This window comes from Manis pentadactyla, chromosome 7 (genome assembly GCF_030020395.1).
Source record: "Manis pentadactyla isolate mManPen7 chromosome 7, mManPen7.hap1, whole genome shotgun sequence".
In the NCBI taxonomy this organism is placed as follows: Eukaryota; Metazoa; Chordata; class Mammalia; order Pholidota; family Manidae; genus Manis; species Manis pentadactyla.
In genome coordinates this window covers 17739221-17757464 of record NC_080025.1, presented here as the reverse complement: position 1 = coordinate 17757464, position 18244 = coordinate 17739221, and the positions used below count along the sequence as shown (strand labels likewise).

Genomic DNA, 18244 nt, shown 5'->3' with positions numbered 1-18244 from the left:
CTCATTCCTAACCAGGTCCTTGACCATACCCCCTCTGCTAAAAAATATTAAGTACAGGGAGCATGGTGTCCAGGACCTCTCTGCTTTCTCTACCTTCTCCAAACTCACTTTTCTCCAAAACTAGCACATGGATAATAAAGTATTATCCTTTGGGTAACTCAGCATATACAATGTATTTACTCTGAAGACGGTAATCATTATTTCTACTGCTGAACAGAAATCAAATCATGTTGCCAAACTTAAGACCAATAAGCAGATAAATATACAAATATTTACCTCTTTTAGGCTTTCTTTGCAAAGAGGACAATATGGTGTATGATCTAAACAACGTTCAAGACAATTCTTACAGAATGAATGTCCACAAGGGGTTGTTACTGGCTCAAAAAACAACCTGAAATCAACCAAAATACAAATTAGTTTTTACATTAAACTATCCACTGGAAAAACTGAACAAACTAATAATGATAGAATTCTTACCCTAAAAGCCATGGGTACACCTAAGTTTCAACAGTAATACGTATAACTTTTATGGGACTTTACAATTTCCCAGATACTTTTTATGTTTAAGTCATTTGATCTTTTCCAACACTGCAATATTGGCTATTAAATACTGACCCTGCTTTCTGAATAAGGAAAACCTAGACCTGGTTCAGAGATTACCTGCTCAAGGTGTGAAAGGTAAACACAGACTCAAATTCTTATCTTTTGGTTTTTAGTCCAGTATTCTGTTACTTTACATTGCCTATTATTCCAGAGTAATTACTTTTATCTACTCTGTATTTTATTTATATTAATATAAAATACTCATCATTGATAAAATTTTATACACTTACCTCATGCAGAGAGAACACTCAAAATCTGAGACATCTATTAATTCTTCTGGGATGTCACCGTAAGTTAATGAAAATGTACAGACTTCATTGGGAGTTTCTATTAAGGAGACAGGGTTATCATCTTTTAGAAAAAGTTAAATAAATACATGTGCTTCATATAACTGCAGTGAAATTTTTACCTCCTTGTTTTTTAAGCTTATTTCTTCCGTCTTCATTTATAAACACATCCTGGTCTAAAAGAGACAATTTTCTTTTCAGCAGAGCACCTTTTTCTCGAACAGAGAGTAAAGGTTCTGAAGACACTCTTTTTAAACAGTCCTCTCTGGCAGGCATGTCTGCTAAATTTATAGCCTGTGCTGACTGAGCACGGTTTAAACTTCCTTTGACAGGCTCTGAAGTGACCTCTGGTATTTCTTCATTCTACAAAAATACAATTAACAAGGGTAACTGTCCTTCTTTACTACCCTTTATTGCTCTCATCAAGAATCAAACTGAAATGAAATTTCAAAGTCTTATAATGTTCACTTTACTGTTCACGTCACAACACCAACTTTTAATTCTAGAGCCCTGGCACAAAGATGATTTTTACCAGTACTTACGTGGCCCTAGACATCAAGCTGACTTATGTTGTAATGAAATTTAAGCAATTAAGCTAACAGAGTTCAAGGAACTGAACTCTGAGGAAACTAAAATAAATACAATGTGCTACATTTTCCAAGAGATTAAAAAAGTCTTCTGATATTCAGGTGACCTAAGATTGTGATTGATGAATAAATACTTTATATAAAAATTTGTAGTGTAAAATAAAAGGCTACAGAGAAAACCCTACTAAGACAACACTTTAGGTTAAAAATGCCTACATAGATTCTAGCACTTGAAACTAGGAAAGTGAAGAACTGTAAAGAAACATACTCTCAGCCCATGACCATCTTCTTTCCCTCCTTACCTGGGCTTGGCCAAACTCACTGGCAGAGTGAGACCCTTCCATTACTGAAGGGAAACCAAAAGATTTGTTTTTAATACATGATAATGAACTCCAGGAAGAGTCCTTCAGGCCTTCCTTTAAGTTTTCAGGTGATAATAAATCACACAAAATCTGTAAGAGAAATATTATAAAAGTAATGGAAACAAAATACTTGGTTAAGGATAATTTAATATAAAGTTACCTAACATTTAAGAATTTTTAGAGAATTCGTAGTAGATATTGTTTTGAGTGAGCAGAGAAGGAACAGGTTAAGGACTAAACACAATTGCCAAGCTGATTTAACAAAAATGTCTTGCAAAACCCAAGGTGTGCCTCAGTGCGGCCCAATTACCCCGGAGAGAGGATTCAAAAGGAAGGCAAGGGAGTGGTCAGACTGACAGCCTAAGAAGGTACCCAAGGTACAAGCTGACTTTTTAATACAAGAATTGCAGAAAGAAGAGACCTTAAGAGAAGTAGAAAATAGTCATTTCTGAACATTAGCGAGTCCTATCCTGCCCAAATAGTCCATGGTTCACTCAGATGCATATTTTAAGGCTGGACCTCAGAATGTGTATATGAGCTAAAGATCTTGGACCTCTAACTACATAAATTTAGCTTCTCACTGAACAACTGCACTGCACGGGCCGTCACCACTGCCCAGCACTTGGGCGGGAGCATCTCCCAGCAGCTGTCCCTTTACAGCTGGGCATGAACCTGGAAGCAGCTGCAGTACCAAGATTTCTGGGTGCTTCCATCAGTAATACATCTAAAATTCTCAAAGAAGCAGGGTAAGTTATGACAGGGGATGAACCTGGCTAGAGGAAACGAGAGGAATTCAAATTTTTTTCGTTGTCAAATTAGCTGTATTTATATGTACAGCAGAGCACTTCTTAATGTCTAAATTTGGAGGTTTGGTTTTTCAGCTGTACTATTTCCAATACACAAAAAGTAGAATTATTCACAAATCACTACAATGTAAAGAAAAAGGAAACACAACGTAAATAAAAGTGTGCATATCTGGTAGGTCTCAAGCACCACCCCATTTAATGAACAAACAGTTAGGAATCTGTGTATGTTTTTATGTTTCCCCTGATTAAAAAAAAATGTTATTAGCATACACCTACCCTAGAAACCATCAACACTATTTCTAGGTATTTACCTAAGTTATATAAAAACATAGGTTCAACGGTGTTCATAGCAGCAACTGGCAGCAATCCAAATGAAGATCACTACAAACTCTGAGCAACACAAATTGTGGTACGGCCGCAGAATGTAATACCCAGTGAACAATAAAAAAGAAAGGAATTACCAGATGTAACTCAAAAGTATTATGTTGAGCAAAAAACGCCAGATACAACAGAGTGCACACTGTACCACTTATATGATGCTTTAGAACAGGAAAACCACTCTAACAGTGACAGGAAACTGAGCAGGAGTTGCCCCCGAGAGCAGGGAGATAGGGGCATTTGCTGGAAAGGAGATGAGGAAACTTTCCGGGTTATGGAAATATTCTGTATCTTGACTGCGGTGCTGATATGTGGATGTGTAACTTCTTAAAACTTACTGAACTGTAAAAATCCATGTATATTATTACATTCAAATTATACTACAATTTACAAAAAGCATACTGGAGAAAAGCAAATATTTCAGAGCATCAGTTTGTTTTGTACTCACCTGACCTTACTAACAAACAAATATTTACAGAAATATAAGGATACCCAGCAGCATGGAAAATGCAAAATTATTAGCTCTTAGAACTCTGCAATCTCACCAGGCAGGTAACACTAACAAATACAGAACAGCCAGAAAGCACAACAGTAAACAAAAACTTTTTGTTAACTCAGTGGTCTGGAATGTATATGCAAACAAACGTCATGGAAGATATACCACCACTGTTAGCTGGATTCATAAGGCACTGTGGATCTGAGAAAAAATTCAAAACTTACATAAGAATCTCCTGGGGTGCTTGTTAAACTATATCCCAATTCAAGAGACACTCTGATGGTGTCTGTGGTGGGGCCCAGGAATCTTTATGTTTACCATGCACCCAAGGTGATTCTGACAAAAAGCCTCACTCTATGAAACACTACAAAGGTGGTAAATAATGTGGCATGTTTTAAGGACACTGAGGAGAACCATCATGACTGGGCACTGAAACTGTATTAGGGCCGATTTTCCCAAAAGAGTCTGGAAAGACCCCAGTCTTTCCAGATGCTCCATGTGAGTGAGTAAGTGACAAAAGCTGATTTTTGCTACTGTTATGGGCACATAGCGAAAACTCCTGAGTAGTTCTGAAGAAACTTGTTGAACTTGGTTTAACCCAGTATTTCCCAAAGTCATTTGACCAGAGAAACCCCTTCTTTTAATCTTTTAATTAATACCAAATTAACATACCATAGAACAAACTTTGTTGTTTGGGAAACAATATATGGCTTACTGAGAAAACTAAGCCCCGCCCCCCCTCCAAAAGATTTGGGCAATATTACTGGCAATCGTACAAAGTAAGCAAAGTTTAGACCGGAAATGAAAGGCAAAAGGCAGGCCGATACAAATTCCTGAATAGAGATCCCAGAAGGAGAAGGGAAAGAGCTAGAAACCTTATTGGAAAAAATGGCTGAAACAGGCATTTCAGGTACAGAAAACCCAGAGTTCCAAAAGAGATGAACCCAAAGAGATCTGCATCAAACACATTATAATTAGCATTTTTAAAAAGACCTATATCTTAGCCCTGCCTAGAACTATTATGGTTGGTAAACTGATTACCTTTTCTACTTCTAGCTTTGCAGGTGCAAAATCTTCATCAAGGGCTAAGCACTGAAGAAATAGTTGTAAGGCATCACCTAAAAATCCGGCATCGTGGAGGACTTTCCCTTTCCTGAAGTAAACCTTCAATAAAAGCACATATACACAACACTTACTGGCAGAACTGTCTTTTTAAAAAATCGTTATCAAATGAAGGGGGAGAAAAAAAGGTCTGCTTGGATATACTCGTTTTGAAACGTGGAATGACTCTGAGGAGCTCAAAGCATTTTAAAGGTATATTTACACACTACCCTGGAGAGGCACTTATGGAGGAGCTGAGGCCAGCAAATTACTTTAAAACTATATTCCTACTTATATCACTTCAATGACTAAGTCCAGAGAGTTCTTCTTTTTTTAAAAACCATTTTAAAGCTGTCCAGACAGATCATTTTCCCTTATTCTTCATTTATATTTGCCTTTTACGAAGCTGTTGTGCTATCATAGGATTCTGTAACATTTTCCTTATTAATTTATAATTTTTAGAGCACCCTTACTATACTGTCTTCAAAGGCACAGTTTTGAATGGTGGAAAAAGTCGCACAAAATTTCTCGTAGCTTAATGACCACCTATGGGAGATGAACTCATTTGCCTTTGCAATTTGACAAAAGGGAGAATTAGTAAACTGATTATATTATACACATGCTTCAATTCTTTTTAAATACCATATGGGTAAGGCAACTTCCTTTGCCCCCATCTTTGGCACTATATTCCTTCCTAACCATCTAGTTCTCGTTACATTGCTTCAATCAGTTTTCCAGCTTCAAGGATCTCTTCTCTTTCCATTAATAAACTTCAATGTCCAGTTTGAATCCACCACCATAATATGGCCAGATGTATCTCTCTGAGGAAATTTCGTATACAGAAGTCCCTATTTTTTTCCCCTGTGCCTCAAATTCAAGTTGATCTTTAGTTAGGAAACAAAGGTTTCTTATCATTTAAAAAAACTGTCAAGATGATATTCATCTGCTCAAAATATTGACCCTAGATTTCTAGAACTCTATGTTTTATTTAGAATCAACCAATCCAGTCTGTTAAAACTTATAACCATGACTGAATGCATGTTCCCTACAAATGAAATTTTAAAATTTATGCAAATATAAAGCAGTAATTTTTACCTCAGGCCAGTTTGGCAGATGAAAGAGAACTGCATTTAAATCTTCTATGGCTGCTTTAAACTCTCGGAGACCAGCATATGATTCAGCTCTGTAAATTTTTAGAGTCACGTCACTGGGCTCTGAAATAAATATTTTATAAAGGTTTGATTATTTTTAAAAGACTACAGTATAATCCACAAAATACATCATGCTAGATTGAGAATTGGTTTGATTCCAGTCAGTAATTCCCAAAGTAAGGTAGTGAGCCAAGCACAGCATAAGTGCATGTTGAATTTTATCTAGAAGTTATATCATATCATTTTAAGTGAACTATTTCAATGGAAAAATTATGCTTTAATAATACTGGAAATATTTTTAAAATATGATAATTACCTCTAAGAAAATGAGTGTTTTCTTAAAATAGGGCATTCTATATGGATTTAAAGGACATGTCTTAGATGTTTAGAAGATTCTCCTTTTCATGGCATATCTTAATTTTTATACCCCAATTTCTAAATCCTTATTTATAAACCATATGTGTAATCACTGCACGTTGTATTTCCATAGTAACGAAGACTAGCCAATGCTCAATCTTGCAAGGGTAAATGATGGTTTTGATTTGGGAAGAAGTGGGTTGGTAAGAGTCAGCTTTTTTGAGGTCAAAATTTTAATTCCTGCCATTGACAAGAATGGTAGTGGGACATCCCAAAATAGATTCAATTTCAGATATTTCTGAGGAAAAAAGTTCTGTTGATAATTTCACTATTCTCTACATCTCTGCTTGTGAAACCAAATTAGTATCCAATGGCATTCATAGTTTCAGACAGCTGGTTCACCTATGATGCTATATTACTGTGACTATAGATTCTAAAATTGAAGTCCATGCAAGAAACTAATTTTCAGTACATTTACAGATGAAATAAACTTGACTCTTCTTTTAAAGCTATTCATCTCTGAAGCTTTCCAAAATATATGCTTATGAAATAAAGACCCATAATGCCTCATTCAAAAGAAAAAAAATATATAATAAAACTCTCCAAAAGTTCCCTGGTTTACTCTAGTTTTTAAATGATTGCTTTTCCACAGATACCTCTCAATTTGACTATTAAATTGGACAGATCTTTTTCAGTTGATGATGTTTGAGAATTGGAATTACATTGTTCCCTCAAATTTATACCAATGAAAAATTTCAAAGAAGAATGAAATTATTTACTTCCTAAATAAGAAAAGACACGTCTAGAATATTTTTTGTTTCTTAAAGCAGTATAATTGGAAATCAGCATCTCTGAACAAAAACGCACAGAAATTGAAAGTGCAGTATGATTGATCCATCAAGAATGAAGTAGCACAAAGCTAGACCCTGTCGGTGTTCGCAAGATGTAACTTATCCCAGTCTTCGAGGAGCTTACAATCTAATTTGAAACCTTTTACTGTGTAATGGCATCATGAATCCTGATCTGACAAGCACAACTCAAGTTCAGAAAAGGGAGAGCAGCGTGTGCCAAAACAGTCCAAAAAGGAGCAGTCAACGCGCCGGCGCCAGAAGCCCCGAGCTATAAGGGGCTGCAGCTTTGCACCACAGCTGGGGTGCATCCGCAGCAACCTGGACACCACAGGGAGCTCACTGTCCCAGGTGGCAGCCCATTCCACGACTGGATCCCTTGCTGGGCTTTTTAAAAATGTCAGAAGTTTTATTTTACAGCAAGTCCCCTTTGCACCACACCTCATTCACGCACATGCAGGACTCTTGAATATATGCCGTTCTCGCAACGCAGTCACGGCGCTATCATCACACCTTTACACAGCTTCCTTAGGTCAGCACTGATGGAGTGACGGAGACCTCGGCGGCTGAAACACCCAGTCCCTGTGCCACACTTCTCCCCTCTGACGGAGGAGAAACAGGCTCTGTGGCCTCTCCTCTCAACACGAGAACGCTCAGGCTCTGGAGACTTCAAAAGGGGTCCTAAAATGCCAGCGTCCACCGGGTAAGGGGAGCAGAAGGTTACTCTAAGGAGGGATGACAGGAGGGCCCCACTGAAAAACTCTTGCTCCCCAGTTCCTCCCAGGTAATCTATTTGTTGAGAACTTCAGATATTAATGGATGATTATTTTGCATGATTTTATTAGGGGGGAAAAACACCTCATTAGGTGAGTTCACACTCCCAATAGTCTTTTAGAAAGACATTAGATTAGGACCACCCCACTACTTACTTAAAACCCTTCTTGACTCTGAAATAGAGCCAAAAGCATATACAGTTTGAATAGTCAAAGCATAGAGAATGTCTGCTCTGCCTCTAAACTTTTTCCAAAGACAACTGTAAAAGAAAAAAAAAAAAAAAGGCGATCCGCCCTGGTTGTGTCATTAACTCAAGTTTGGTTAAGTCAACAGGTATTTCACTGTTCGCTGGCCCCTCAGTGCACCCGCCATCAGGGAGGGGCCAAGACTGCAGGTGTCCACAGGGCCTGGCACACGATAAACTCAGCTTGCTGAAAAGGCGAAGAAACCTGTGGTCTGGGCCAACTGTACTGAGCATGATTTAACTCCCAAATCTTGATCTTCAGCCCTGGTTTTTTCACCTGCCTCCAGCCTCATCACATGTCCAACAGCCAGCTGTACTTTACCTCTTAATGACTCCTGAATCCTCTCCCACCCAAAATAAATAAATAAAGGTGTCCTCTCACTGTCTTCTCTATTAGTAACACCACGGACTCCCCGACTCCAATCCCTCACTTTCCCAACTTTACCTCCTATGACATTTTTCAAATCTGTCCCAGTCTTTTCTCATCCTACCCCTCACAGCCTTCGCTTGGGCTTCCAGTCACTCAGGACGACTGCCGTCGCCTGCCCTCCCTGCCTGCAGTTTTACCCTGTGTCCTCATCATCCCCAAGAAAGAACGGGTGTTGAGGACAACATACAAGTCCTTCCCCACCTGCCTCCCGCCCACCTTTCTGGCCTTACTTCCCATCATGACCAGCCTCCCACGTTAGGTTCCAGGAACACTCAGGCACCCCCACTTCCCGAGTGTACCGCCCACTTCACGCCCTCCCCCTCTGCTCACAGAGCGCCCTCCTTGTCGCCCCGCCCACCTCCCCTCCCTCTGCAGAACTTGTTCTCAGCCAACAGGAGTCGGCTCACCAATCTCTTCTCAACATGCTTTTCTCTGAGTTTACCTCCACCTAGCACACCATAAGCATCAAGGGGCTGAGCTTTGAAGTCAGACTGTTGACATTCACCTGGCTTCTCCCCTCAATGTACGTGCTGTGTGTGACCTGGGCAAATTACCAACACTTCTGTATCATCTCAGTTTCCACAGCTACAACAGAGAGAGGTTTCTGAATTGTAATTTCATTTAATACACACCACTTACTACATACTGTTTAAGCAATTCACAACCTTCAGAACAATCCCATGGGGGTCTAGCATTGTCCACACTTCTAGAGATAGGTGAACTGGGCACAGAGAGTTTTAGTAACTTGTGCAAGATCAAACAGCTAGTAAGTGGTGGATTCAAGATTCTACACCAGGCAGGCTGGCTTGAGTTCTCACTGTTCAAATAACAGTATTTACCTCACAGGATTACTCAAGAGGGTAAGTTAATGCATGCACAATACTTAGAACGGGGTTGGCTACGTTGTAAGCCCTAGTTAAGTGTTTGCTATGGTTGTGTTTCTTCACAGTATGTGTATATATTAATTTTAAAACCTATTTTTGGGCTCCCTCCATTATTTCCTGTCTTTGTCTCCTCATATCCTAGCTTTGCCTAATGGTTATTAAACTAGGGGAAACTCTGTCCCCTTAAGCTCAACTCACGCTCTGATTTTTTCCTCCAGGAACATTGTGTCATTAGGCAAATTAAAAAAGTAAAATAAAATTCTGCTAAATATCTGAGGAAACTAGTTTTAAGTTGTCTAAGGCATTTCATGGATTGAGAGAATTCTCTACAGTCCAGATTCACATCTTTGTTGCAGTCCTTAGGGATATGTGATTAATAATAGGAGTCTATAGGTCTGTTTCTTTAGCTCATCTTCAAGAAACATTTTTTCAGATTACAAAAGTTATAAAATGTTTACTTGTAAAGTTTGAAAGGTACAGAAAATGATGAATTAAAAATCTTTTCCCACCACAAAGAAATAACCAGTGTTGGCATATAACCTGTACTTTTTCTGTGTGTAGATTACATTTTTAACGTGTAATTTATGAAATTTCCTTATATACTTACTGTTCATACCCTGACTTTTTGTCAATGTAATTAAATCCATCACAATTTTTAATGGTGGTAAATTATCCTACTACATATACAATCCATTTAAAAATTCCTTACTCTGTGCTCCACATTGCTAATTATCAAGGAAATGCAAATTAAAACCACAACGAGGTATCACCTCACACCAGTAAGGATGGCCAACATCCAAAAGACAAACAACAACAAATGTTGGCAAGGATATGAAGAAAGGGGAACCCTCCTACACTGCTGGTGGGAATGTAAACTAGTTCAACCATTGTGGAAAGCAGTATGGAGGTTCCTCAAAAAACTCAAAATATAAATACCATTTGACCCAGGAATTCCACTCCTAGGAATTAACCCAAAGAAAACAACTTCTCAGTTTCAAAAAGACATATGCACCCCTATGTTCACAGCACTATTTACAATAGCCAAGAAATGGAAGCAACCTAAGTGTCCATCAGTAGATGAATGGATAAAGAAGATGTGGTAAATATACACAATGGAATATTATTCAGCCATAAGAAGAAAACAAATTCTACCATTTGCAACAACATGGATGGAGCTAGAGGGTATTATGCACAGTGAAATAAGCCAAGCGAAGACAAGTACCAAATGATTTCACTTATCTGTGGAGCATAAAAACAAAGCAAAAACTGAAGGAACAAAACAGCAGCAGACTAACAGAACCCAAGAATGGACTAACAGTTGCCAAAGGGAAAGGGACTGGTGTTGGGGGCGGGGTACGGATGGAGAAGGGGAATAAGGGGCATTACGATTAACACACATAATGTGCGGGGGGCACAGGGAAGGCAGTATAGCACACAGAAGACAAGTAGTGACTCTATAGCATCTTACTATACTGATGGACAGTGACTGTAATGGGGTATGTGGTGGGGACTTGATAATGGGGGGAATCTAGTAACCACAATGTTGCTCATGTAATTGTATATTAATGATAATAAAATAAATTTTTAAAAATTCCTTACTTGGTAACTTTTATTTCCAATTTTTGCTAATATGAGAAGTACTGCAATGAATATCTTTCTATTCATTAAGTATCTGCTTATTTCATTATTTTCTATTAGGGTGAATGACTGTGTGGAAAGTTATATGGATATACAAAGTTTTCAATACATTCTGCTAGCCCTCTTTCTTAAAAGAATTTACTTATTTTACACTTCCACGAGCTGTGTATTTTTGTTCCCTGGAAACATACAAACAAAAAAAGCACTGTTATTTTAATGTGCATTTCTTCAGTGAGTTTGACTTTTAAAACTATGTATTTATTGACTATTTAGATTATTTATGTGTAAGAATAAAATTCCCTGTTAATAATCTTTTACTCCTCCTTCTGGGTGCCTTTTTCTTAGCTTTATATGAAATTCTAAGAATTTCAATGGATAACCAAAATACCAAATTGCTTTGCTTCTTTACTTTATCAAGTTTGGTATGGTAGGACTTGGTTATCATAGCTAGTTAGCTAAAAGCTGCCAACTGACAAGTTATTAGTGACTGATCAACAAAGTCCAGGAATAACAGTTTGGCATTAAGATCATAACCACTGGAGCAGAAGACCTGGGTTCAGATCCACTTTGGACAGTTCACCTAATTCTGTGAACCTTGGTCTGCTTACCTATAAAATGCTAAAATGCTGGTGACACTGTCACCTTATGATAGTCGTGAGGACTAAATAATTCATGTTAACAATTAACACACAGCCTGACATACTAAATAATAGTTGTTAACAAATCAATATTCCCAAACAAGATGATAAAGAAGTGAGAATATTTTTTACCCAAATCAACCATAGCTAGATGAGAAACATCTTCAGGGCAGTAGTACAGATTGAACAAAAGGAGGGAAGAAAAAAAAAAAAAAAAGAAAGCAAGAAAGAGCGATCCTATTCTATCAAAGAAAAATAAAAAATTTGAACAAAAGCTTCTATCTTGCATTTTAGAGTTTTAAGTCATTCATCTTCTATAGTAAAACATAACATTTTTGAAAAAATCTTTACACTCCAAGAGGCAGAATATTACACAAAATCATTTAAAATTTCACTTGAATATATTTAAGCCTCTTAGAAATATTTCACCGAATAGAACAACAATTCTGAATAAACTGAAGGTTAATATACAAATAACTAGAAATCTAAGACAACCAAGTTTTGGTAAATTTTGCATTGTTTGATGAATTAAAAACAGGGAAAAACACTGAAATTATTTACTTAAAACAGAGCACTTAATACGGACTTATATAACCCCTTTTTCCATTTTCTATATCAATAAGAATATGCCATTAAAACTGATCTTTATAGTGACCCTCAGGCTTTGCAAAAATCCTTAAAGTTACTTCTGAATTAAAGAATGAATCAGATATACAGGCTGTTTGTTACAAGTCAACTAAGCAATTAGCTCCTCTTCCAATAAATACCAATTTGCTACAATTTTAAAACAGAAAATACAAACTCTATTAGGACAAGGGCTTTATTTTGTTCACTTCTGTATTTCCAGCACCTGAAACAATGCCTAGTAGTATGCAGTAAGTACTCAATAAATCTTGTTAAATAAATATTTAAGAATACTTAAGATTTATGATTTATATGCTAATTTTAAAAATCAGCTTTGGTGTTAGAAGCAATACCCACATACCTGGTTTCTGCTTTCAGTTCAAACTTGGTTACTTACTTGCCTTAAAAACGTCACTTAAAACTCCTGAAGCTCTTTTTTCAGTCTGTGAACTATGGTCACTAAGGCATGCCCTCCTAGGTCACATGCTCTTTTGTCAGGATCAGTTAAGATAACAGAAGTAAAATTTTGGGGGGAGCTATAATAAAACATCATATAAATTGCTATTACAAATCTTTTACAGAGTACGTTAGGTCATACATAAAGTTTACTGATTAAATTCAAATCTAATCTCTTTACCCTAATCTAGTTAAGGTATAAAAAACCATTTACATTTTCTTTAAATGTATTCAGCCATCACCTATAATCTAATTTTTTTTACAGCTAAAGCCTTGCAGTATCTATCTATGTATTACTGATTACGCTAAGATGTGTTCCTACTAATTTAACCTGTGTAGTCTAGAATCAGCACTTAGCCTCACTGTGGCAGTATTATGAATGCGGTGAGGGGAAAAGAACAGGACTTAGCATCACAAGATTTAGATTTCAATTTTAGCTACATCACTGTCTAGTGGCAGCACAACTTTTGCCTTCTTTAGATATTTAATTAATATTTACTGGGCATTTACTCTGTCAGGCACCATTCAAAGTCCTCTACGTTTTGACTTTATTCTCCCAACAAGCCCTAGGTGGTTGTTACTATTGGTACCCATGAGATAGATACATTTTCACTTTTCAGAGAAGGAAAGCCAAAACAGAGAGGTTAGACAACAGGGCGAAGGTCAGAGAGTAAGTGGACAATTGCAGTGGGATGCAGCCCAGGTACTCAGCTACCGGCATGCACAGCTTTAACCACTAGCCAGCCTGCACCTCTATTTCCTTGTGAGGAAAAGAGTACTCAGCAGAATTCTTTGTGAAGGTCAAATGACATAAAGAATTCAAAAATAACTGGTATAATTCAAAGGCAATATAATATTAAAGACAAAAACTTCCTTCTCCCAGTATTTCAAATAAAATCTCCCCCTCATGGCCTTTATCTGTTTAAAACCAGATCAAACTGTAAGTTACACTTATTTTGCTGTCTTCTGTGGGAGAGGGCTGTGTTACAGCAGGTAGGTAGCCAAACAGGAGCAGGGAAGGAGTTGGGCTTTGGCTGGTGTTTACATTCAGTTAGATGCTTGTTTACATTCTGAACATTCCGTGTAAACTGTTCTGGCGGGATGTGGGGAGTGAGACTATAGATAACAGACCTGACAAAACTGACTGGTTCCAACATGGAGGAGGAGTTGACCCTGACTTCACCTCCAAATACATTAAACGCTCCTGAGCGTACTTAATTTTGAGCCCCTTGGCGCCATGACAGTTCCAAGGTAGACCATCGAAGGATAAAGAGCACGTAATAATCCGGGAAACCCCTTCCCTACTCCAGAAAACCCCACCTACCCCGATGAATATTCCACCCCCTGCTTCAACTCTGTAAGACCACCCAACCTGAGGTCCACCATGCTGCTCAGCTCTCCAGCACGCCCGCACTCCCTCCTTGAGTTTGTACTTGTGCTTTATTAAACTACTCTGCTCGACCTGCCCGTGAATTCTTTCTCAATCAGAGTCAAGTACCCTCTCCTTGGTAGAGGTCTCCCCAGATAGGCTTTCCGGACAACAGCTGTACACAGGGAGGTGACAAGTCAATGTAAAAATTCATAAAAAATAAAAGGAATCCAGCACAGCCAAGTGGGATCATTTCAAAAGACTAAAATATAAAAAGATTCAATGCAGAAAAGACGTCTACATAATATCCCTGAATACTAAAAAAAAAGTTACGAAACATCTGAGTGTTAATACCAAAAGATCAATGGATTAAATGTTATCTAAATACATTTCAATTCAACAGAAACTTATGTAATCTCAACGGGAAACTTCTCTGATTTTGGCAAAGGTTTTCAAGCTTTCCTCTCTTGCTGATGGGTAAATCTGGATGTGTGTGAGCTAACTGTAGACTAGGTCATTTTTTTCTAGTTAATAGTATTTACTTCTCTCATAATAATTCCAGGGAAAAATTATAGGGAAGGTCTTTTTTCACTGTAACAATAACAAGAATTATTAATAACTATTTTACAGTTATCTAAGTATGTTTCAATCGCCTGACTCAAAAAATTTAGGCCAACTGTATAAAAGGATTTATAACTCTACTAAACATTTTTACCTTTGCCCATAAACTTCTACACACATACTATCTGTATTGTACCAACTATAATTTGTTAGCTCTAATACTTTTTTCCTCCTACTTTGCATTAAAAATCCAAAGGATGAAAAAAGCTACCCTTGTTAGTACTATTCAGATATTTTTTGAGTATGGTATTAATGGTTTTCCAAAGACCTAAAAATGAGGGGAAAACAGGCTAATGAGGTGGAAGTCAGGAGACCTGGGTTCTAGTCCTGCAGTAGTAGAATTAAGTAGCTGAGTGGGCAAAATTCCATGGACAGAGTATCCAAATTGAAAAAAGGAGAAAACAGTAGATCTTACAGTCTTTTTCTGTTACAAATAACATCTTCAATTCAAGGCCAGAATCTTCCTTAATAAAAACATTATTGGTCATTGAGCAATAAGCTAGGTCTTAGTAAATGGGCTCACTGTTTTCTGATGGAATTAGGATCTGAATTCTTATGCAGCAGCTGACTTCAGAGGTCAAATCATTAACTCAGTAGTAGTTAATGAATAGTACGGTTGATAACTTTCATTCTTTATTTTATACTAGCAACAAAAACTTCCTTGAAAATTTATGTGAAACATTTTCATTGGAAGAGCTACATAGGCAGGATGAACCCTGGTCCAATATTCAGGAGAACCGTGTTGGCAACCAGCTAGCCCTGTGGTTGTGGACAAGTCATTTCACTACCCTAGCTTCTGGGGCCTCACTTTTAAAATGAAGACTGTGACCTAGATGCTTTGTACTTCCCCACTCAACGCTCTACTTACCCAGAGAGGCAGAGCTATCTGTATCAGAATTTTCCAAATAGTTCTCTTTTTTTCTGGGTCTATTCTCATTCTATTCTGTTTTATAACTGCCTACGACCCACCAAGAGAGTGAAAGAATAAGAAAATATGCCAGGTTTGTGCTTTGAACTCTAAAGGTATTAAAAAAAAACCCTCAATCTATATTGTCACTGGTTCAAAATGACTAAGCACTTAGGGTAAAAGACCCACAAGATACTTTCAGTTACACCGTTTCTACACTTACCAAATACCTAGCATTTTCCATTTTAGATGTCTACAGTCTTAAGGATAATTATTTCCCCAAGCGTTATTTCATGCCAAAATAGACACTAATCTTGAGACAAGCTTATTCAACAGAGGTTTAACAGTGACACTATTGACATTTGGGGCCTGATCATTGTGTGGGAGGCTGTCCTGGGCATTGTAGGAGTCTGAGCAGCGTCCCTGGCCTCCACGCTCTAGATGACCCAGCACCACTCCCGCCGCCCGCAAATTCCCCTGAGGGGTGCAGTCCCTCGGGTTAGAGAACCACCGATATAAAGAACTCAGAACTCTTCATTTTACCTATGTCTGGCAGTGTCCCCTTCCACAGCCCCAAATCACCCTGAGTGCTAGGTTTGGAGGCTGAAGCTGTTCTCCAAGGTGAAGAAACAAACGGTCTACAAGGCGCTTCCCCACAGACCGATCAGGAGCGGAAAGACAAACATGAGCGTGGCGAAGAACTCGATCGGAGGCTACTTGTTTATCTCGACCGTGAACTAGGTGTGCTCGAAAGCAAGCACACATGTTTATGAAATAAGTGTGATTCGAAACAGGTAGGTGAACTAGCAAGAGGAGCCAACTGTGCAGGCATTTTCCGCAGCGACTTGCACACCCCTGGGCAGCTCCGATTTCCCCCCGCGCGCGCAGCGGCCCCCGGGGCCTCGGCTGCGGGACGCGGAGCTCCCGCCACGCCCACCGGACGTCACCCGTTACACAACGCCCGCCGCCCCCCCCCGACCCGCTTATGCAATTCCGCCCTCCCGCGGTTTCCGACTGCCCCACTGACTTTTGTGGGAGACGAAGGTAAACGCTGCATCCCGAGCCTCGGGAGGGGGATCCTCGGCCCGGCCCGGCCTCGGCGGCCGGTTGCCGGAAAGAGTGCAGCAGGAAGCGGGCGGCAGCCCGGGTTCGCCCAACTTTCACCCTAGCCCGCGCTCCGGCGGCCTCGCCCGCCCCCGCTCCGCCCGGGACGCGCGCGCCGGACAGCAAGGCCGCGGCCGAGGGATCCCCGCGCCCGCCTCCCCCGCGCCGCGTCACAGGCGGCTCCGGGGCGATCCCCATTGTGACCGAAGCACCCCGCGGCGCCGCCCCTCCCACCCCCTCGGGGACCCCGACCGGCGGGTTCGGGCGGCCTCCTCGGGGCGCAGGCAAGCTCTGGGCAGCCGGCCCGTCGGGGAGAGGAGGGTGGGGTGGCCGGGCCCGCGCCGCACCCCGCGCGGTCACCTGCTCGCAGCGCCTCGCAGGCGGCGGCCAGGGCCTCCCGGTAGCGCCCCTGGTGCAGCAGCTCCGCGAGCCGTCCGGCCGTCCGGGCTCGCTCCCGCTGGCCCGGGAACCACTTCTCAGCCAGGTGGTTGAGGACGACGCTGGTCCTGAAGCCCGAGGCGGCGATGGCGGCGGCCAGCGGCGGCGGCCGCGGGGTGGTCCCCTCGACTTGGGCGGCGGCGGCGGCGGGCGGCAGCCGGTCCCGGCAGAGGCGGCAGCGGGCGCGGAGCTCTCTCCGCAGGCAGCGACGGCAGTAGCTGTGGCCGCAGGGCACGGTCACCGGCTCGCTCAGGAAGCCGCGGCAGCCCAGGCAGCTGAGCAGCCCGCCGGCCCCGGCGTCCGCGCCGGCGGCCAGGGGCGCGCTCCAGCCCAGCCCGTGGCGGAGCCGGTAGCTGAGCACCAGGCAGTCCACCAGGGTGCCGAGGCACTCGGGCCTGGCCGGGGCCCCGCGGCGCAGCGCCGCCGCGTACGCCTCCAGCGCTCCCTTCAGGTGGCCGCCCAGCGCCAGCAGCTTGCCGCGGCGGAGCAGCAGCTCCCAGCGCTCCGACTCCGCGGCCGCGCGCTCCAGCCGGCCGCCGCTGCCGCCGCCCACTTCCCAAAACCGGCCCCGGCTCCGCGGCCTGGCGGCCGCCTCCCGGCTCCCACCCGGGGCGCCCCTCTCCACCGCCGGAGAAGACATGGCCCGCGGAGGGCTGCTTCGCCGCCGCCGCCCGCCGCCACGGTCCCGGAGCCTCCGGGGCGCGCGGCTCCGCACGCGGCCCGCGAGCTCGGGGGGCGTGGCGCGCGGACACAGCGGGGCGGCGCGCGCCCGGGCAGCCCCGGGGCGGGGCCTGGCTGCGCGGGGCGGGACCCGGCTGCGCGCCAGCGCCCGGGACTCCCCCGCACCGCCCGCGGCGGGTCCCGGAGGGGCCGGCCAGCACCGTCCCCCAAGCCCCTCCTGGCGGGGGACTTGAGGTCAGATGATCCCCCAGCGGGGATTTAATTGGCTTCTCCAGAACGAAGGGCCTGCCTCGTAACTGAACAAAGCCCGAAGGAGCGCAGACCTCCATCCCTCTCGCGTTTCCGCCGGGTGTCCCCACTTGCCGTGGCCTCTCCCCGATGCCTGGTTTGTGGGCGCTCTTCTGCCGGAATCGCCAGCCCTCCCCTGACGTCCCCGCCTTCCTGAGGGGACCCGCCCCCT

General features: G+C 42.0%; 1 protein-coding gene across 2 annotated transcripts in view; it reads right to left on the bottom strand.

Moving 5' to 3' along the window:
• Nucleotides 1–17858, bottom strand: part of LONRF1 (LON peptidase N-terminal domain and ring finger 1) — a 30634-nt gene extending 12776 nt beyond the window's left edge. Inside the window, exons 1-7 of one of the 2 annotated variants that reach the window (XM_036894135.2) lie at nt 17026–17858; nt 5716–5834; nt 4561–4683; nt 1780–1929; nt 1013–1253; nt 834–930; nt 277–391 (exon numbers count right to left, since the gene is read on the bottom strand). In XM_036894135.2, coding sequence (XP_036750030.2) covers nt 277–391; nt 834–930; nt 1013–1253; nt 1780–1929; nt 4561–4683; nt 5716–5834; nt 17026–17743 — 1563 coding nt within the window. In that variant the 5' untranslated portion in view covers nt 17744–17858. The remainder of the gene's footprint in view (nt 1–276; nt 392–833; nt 931–1012; nt 1254–1779; nt 1930–4560; nt 4684–5715; nt 5835–17025) is intronic. The other variant, XM_036894134.2, reaches the window with a different exon arrangement.
• Between the last annotated feature and the right edge of the window lie 386 nt (nt 17859–18244).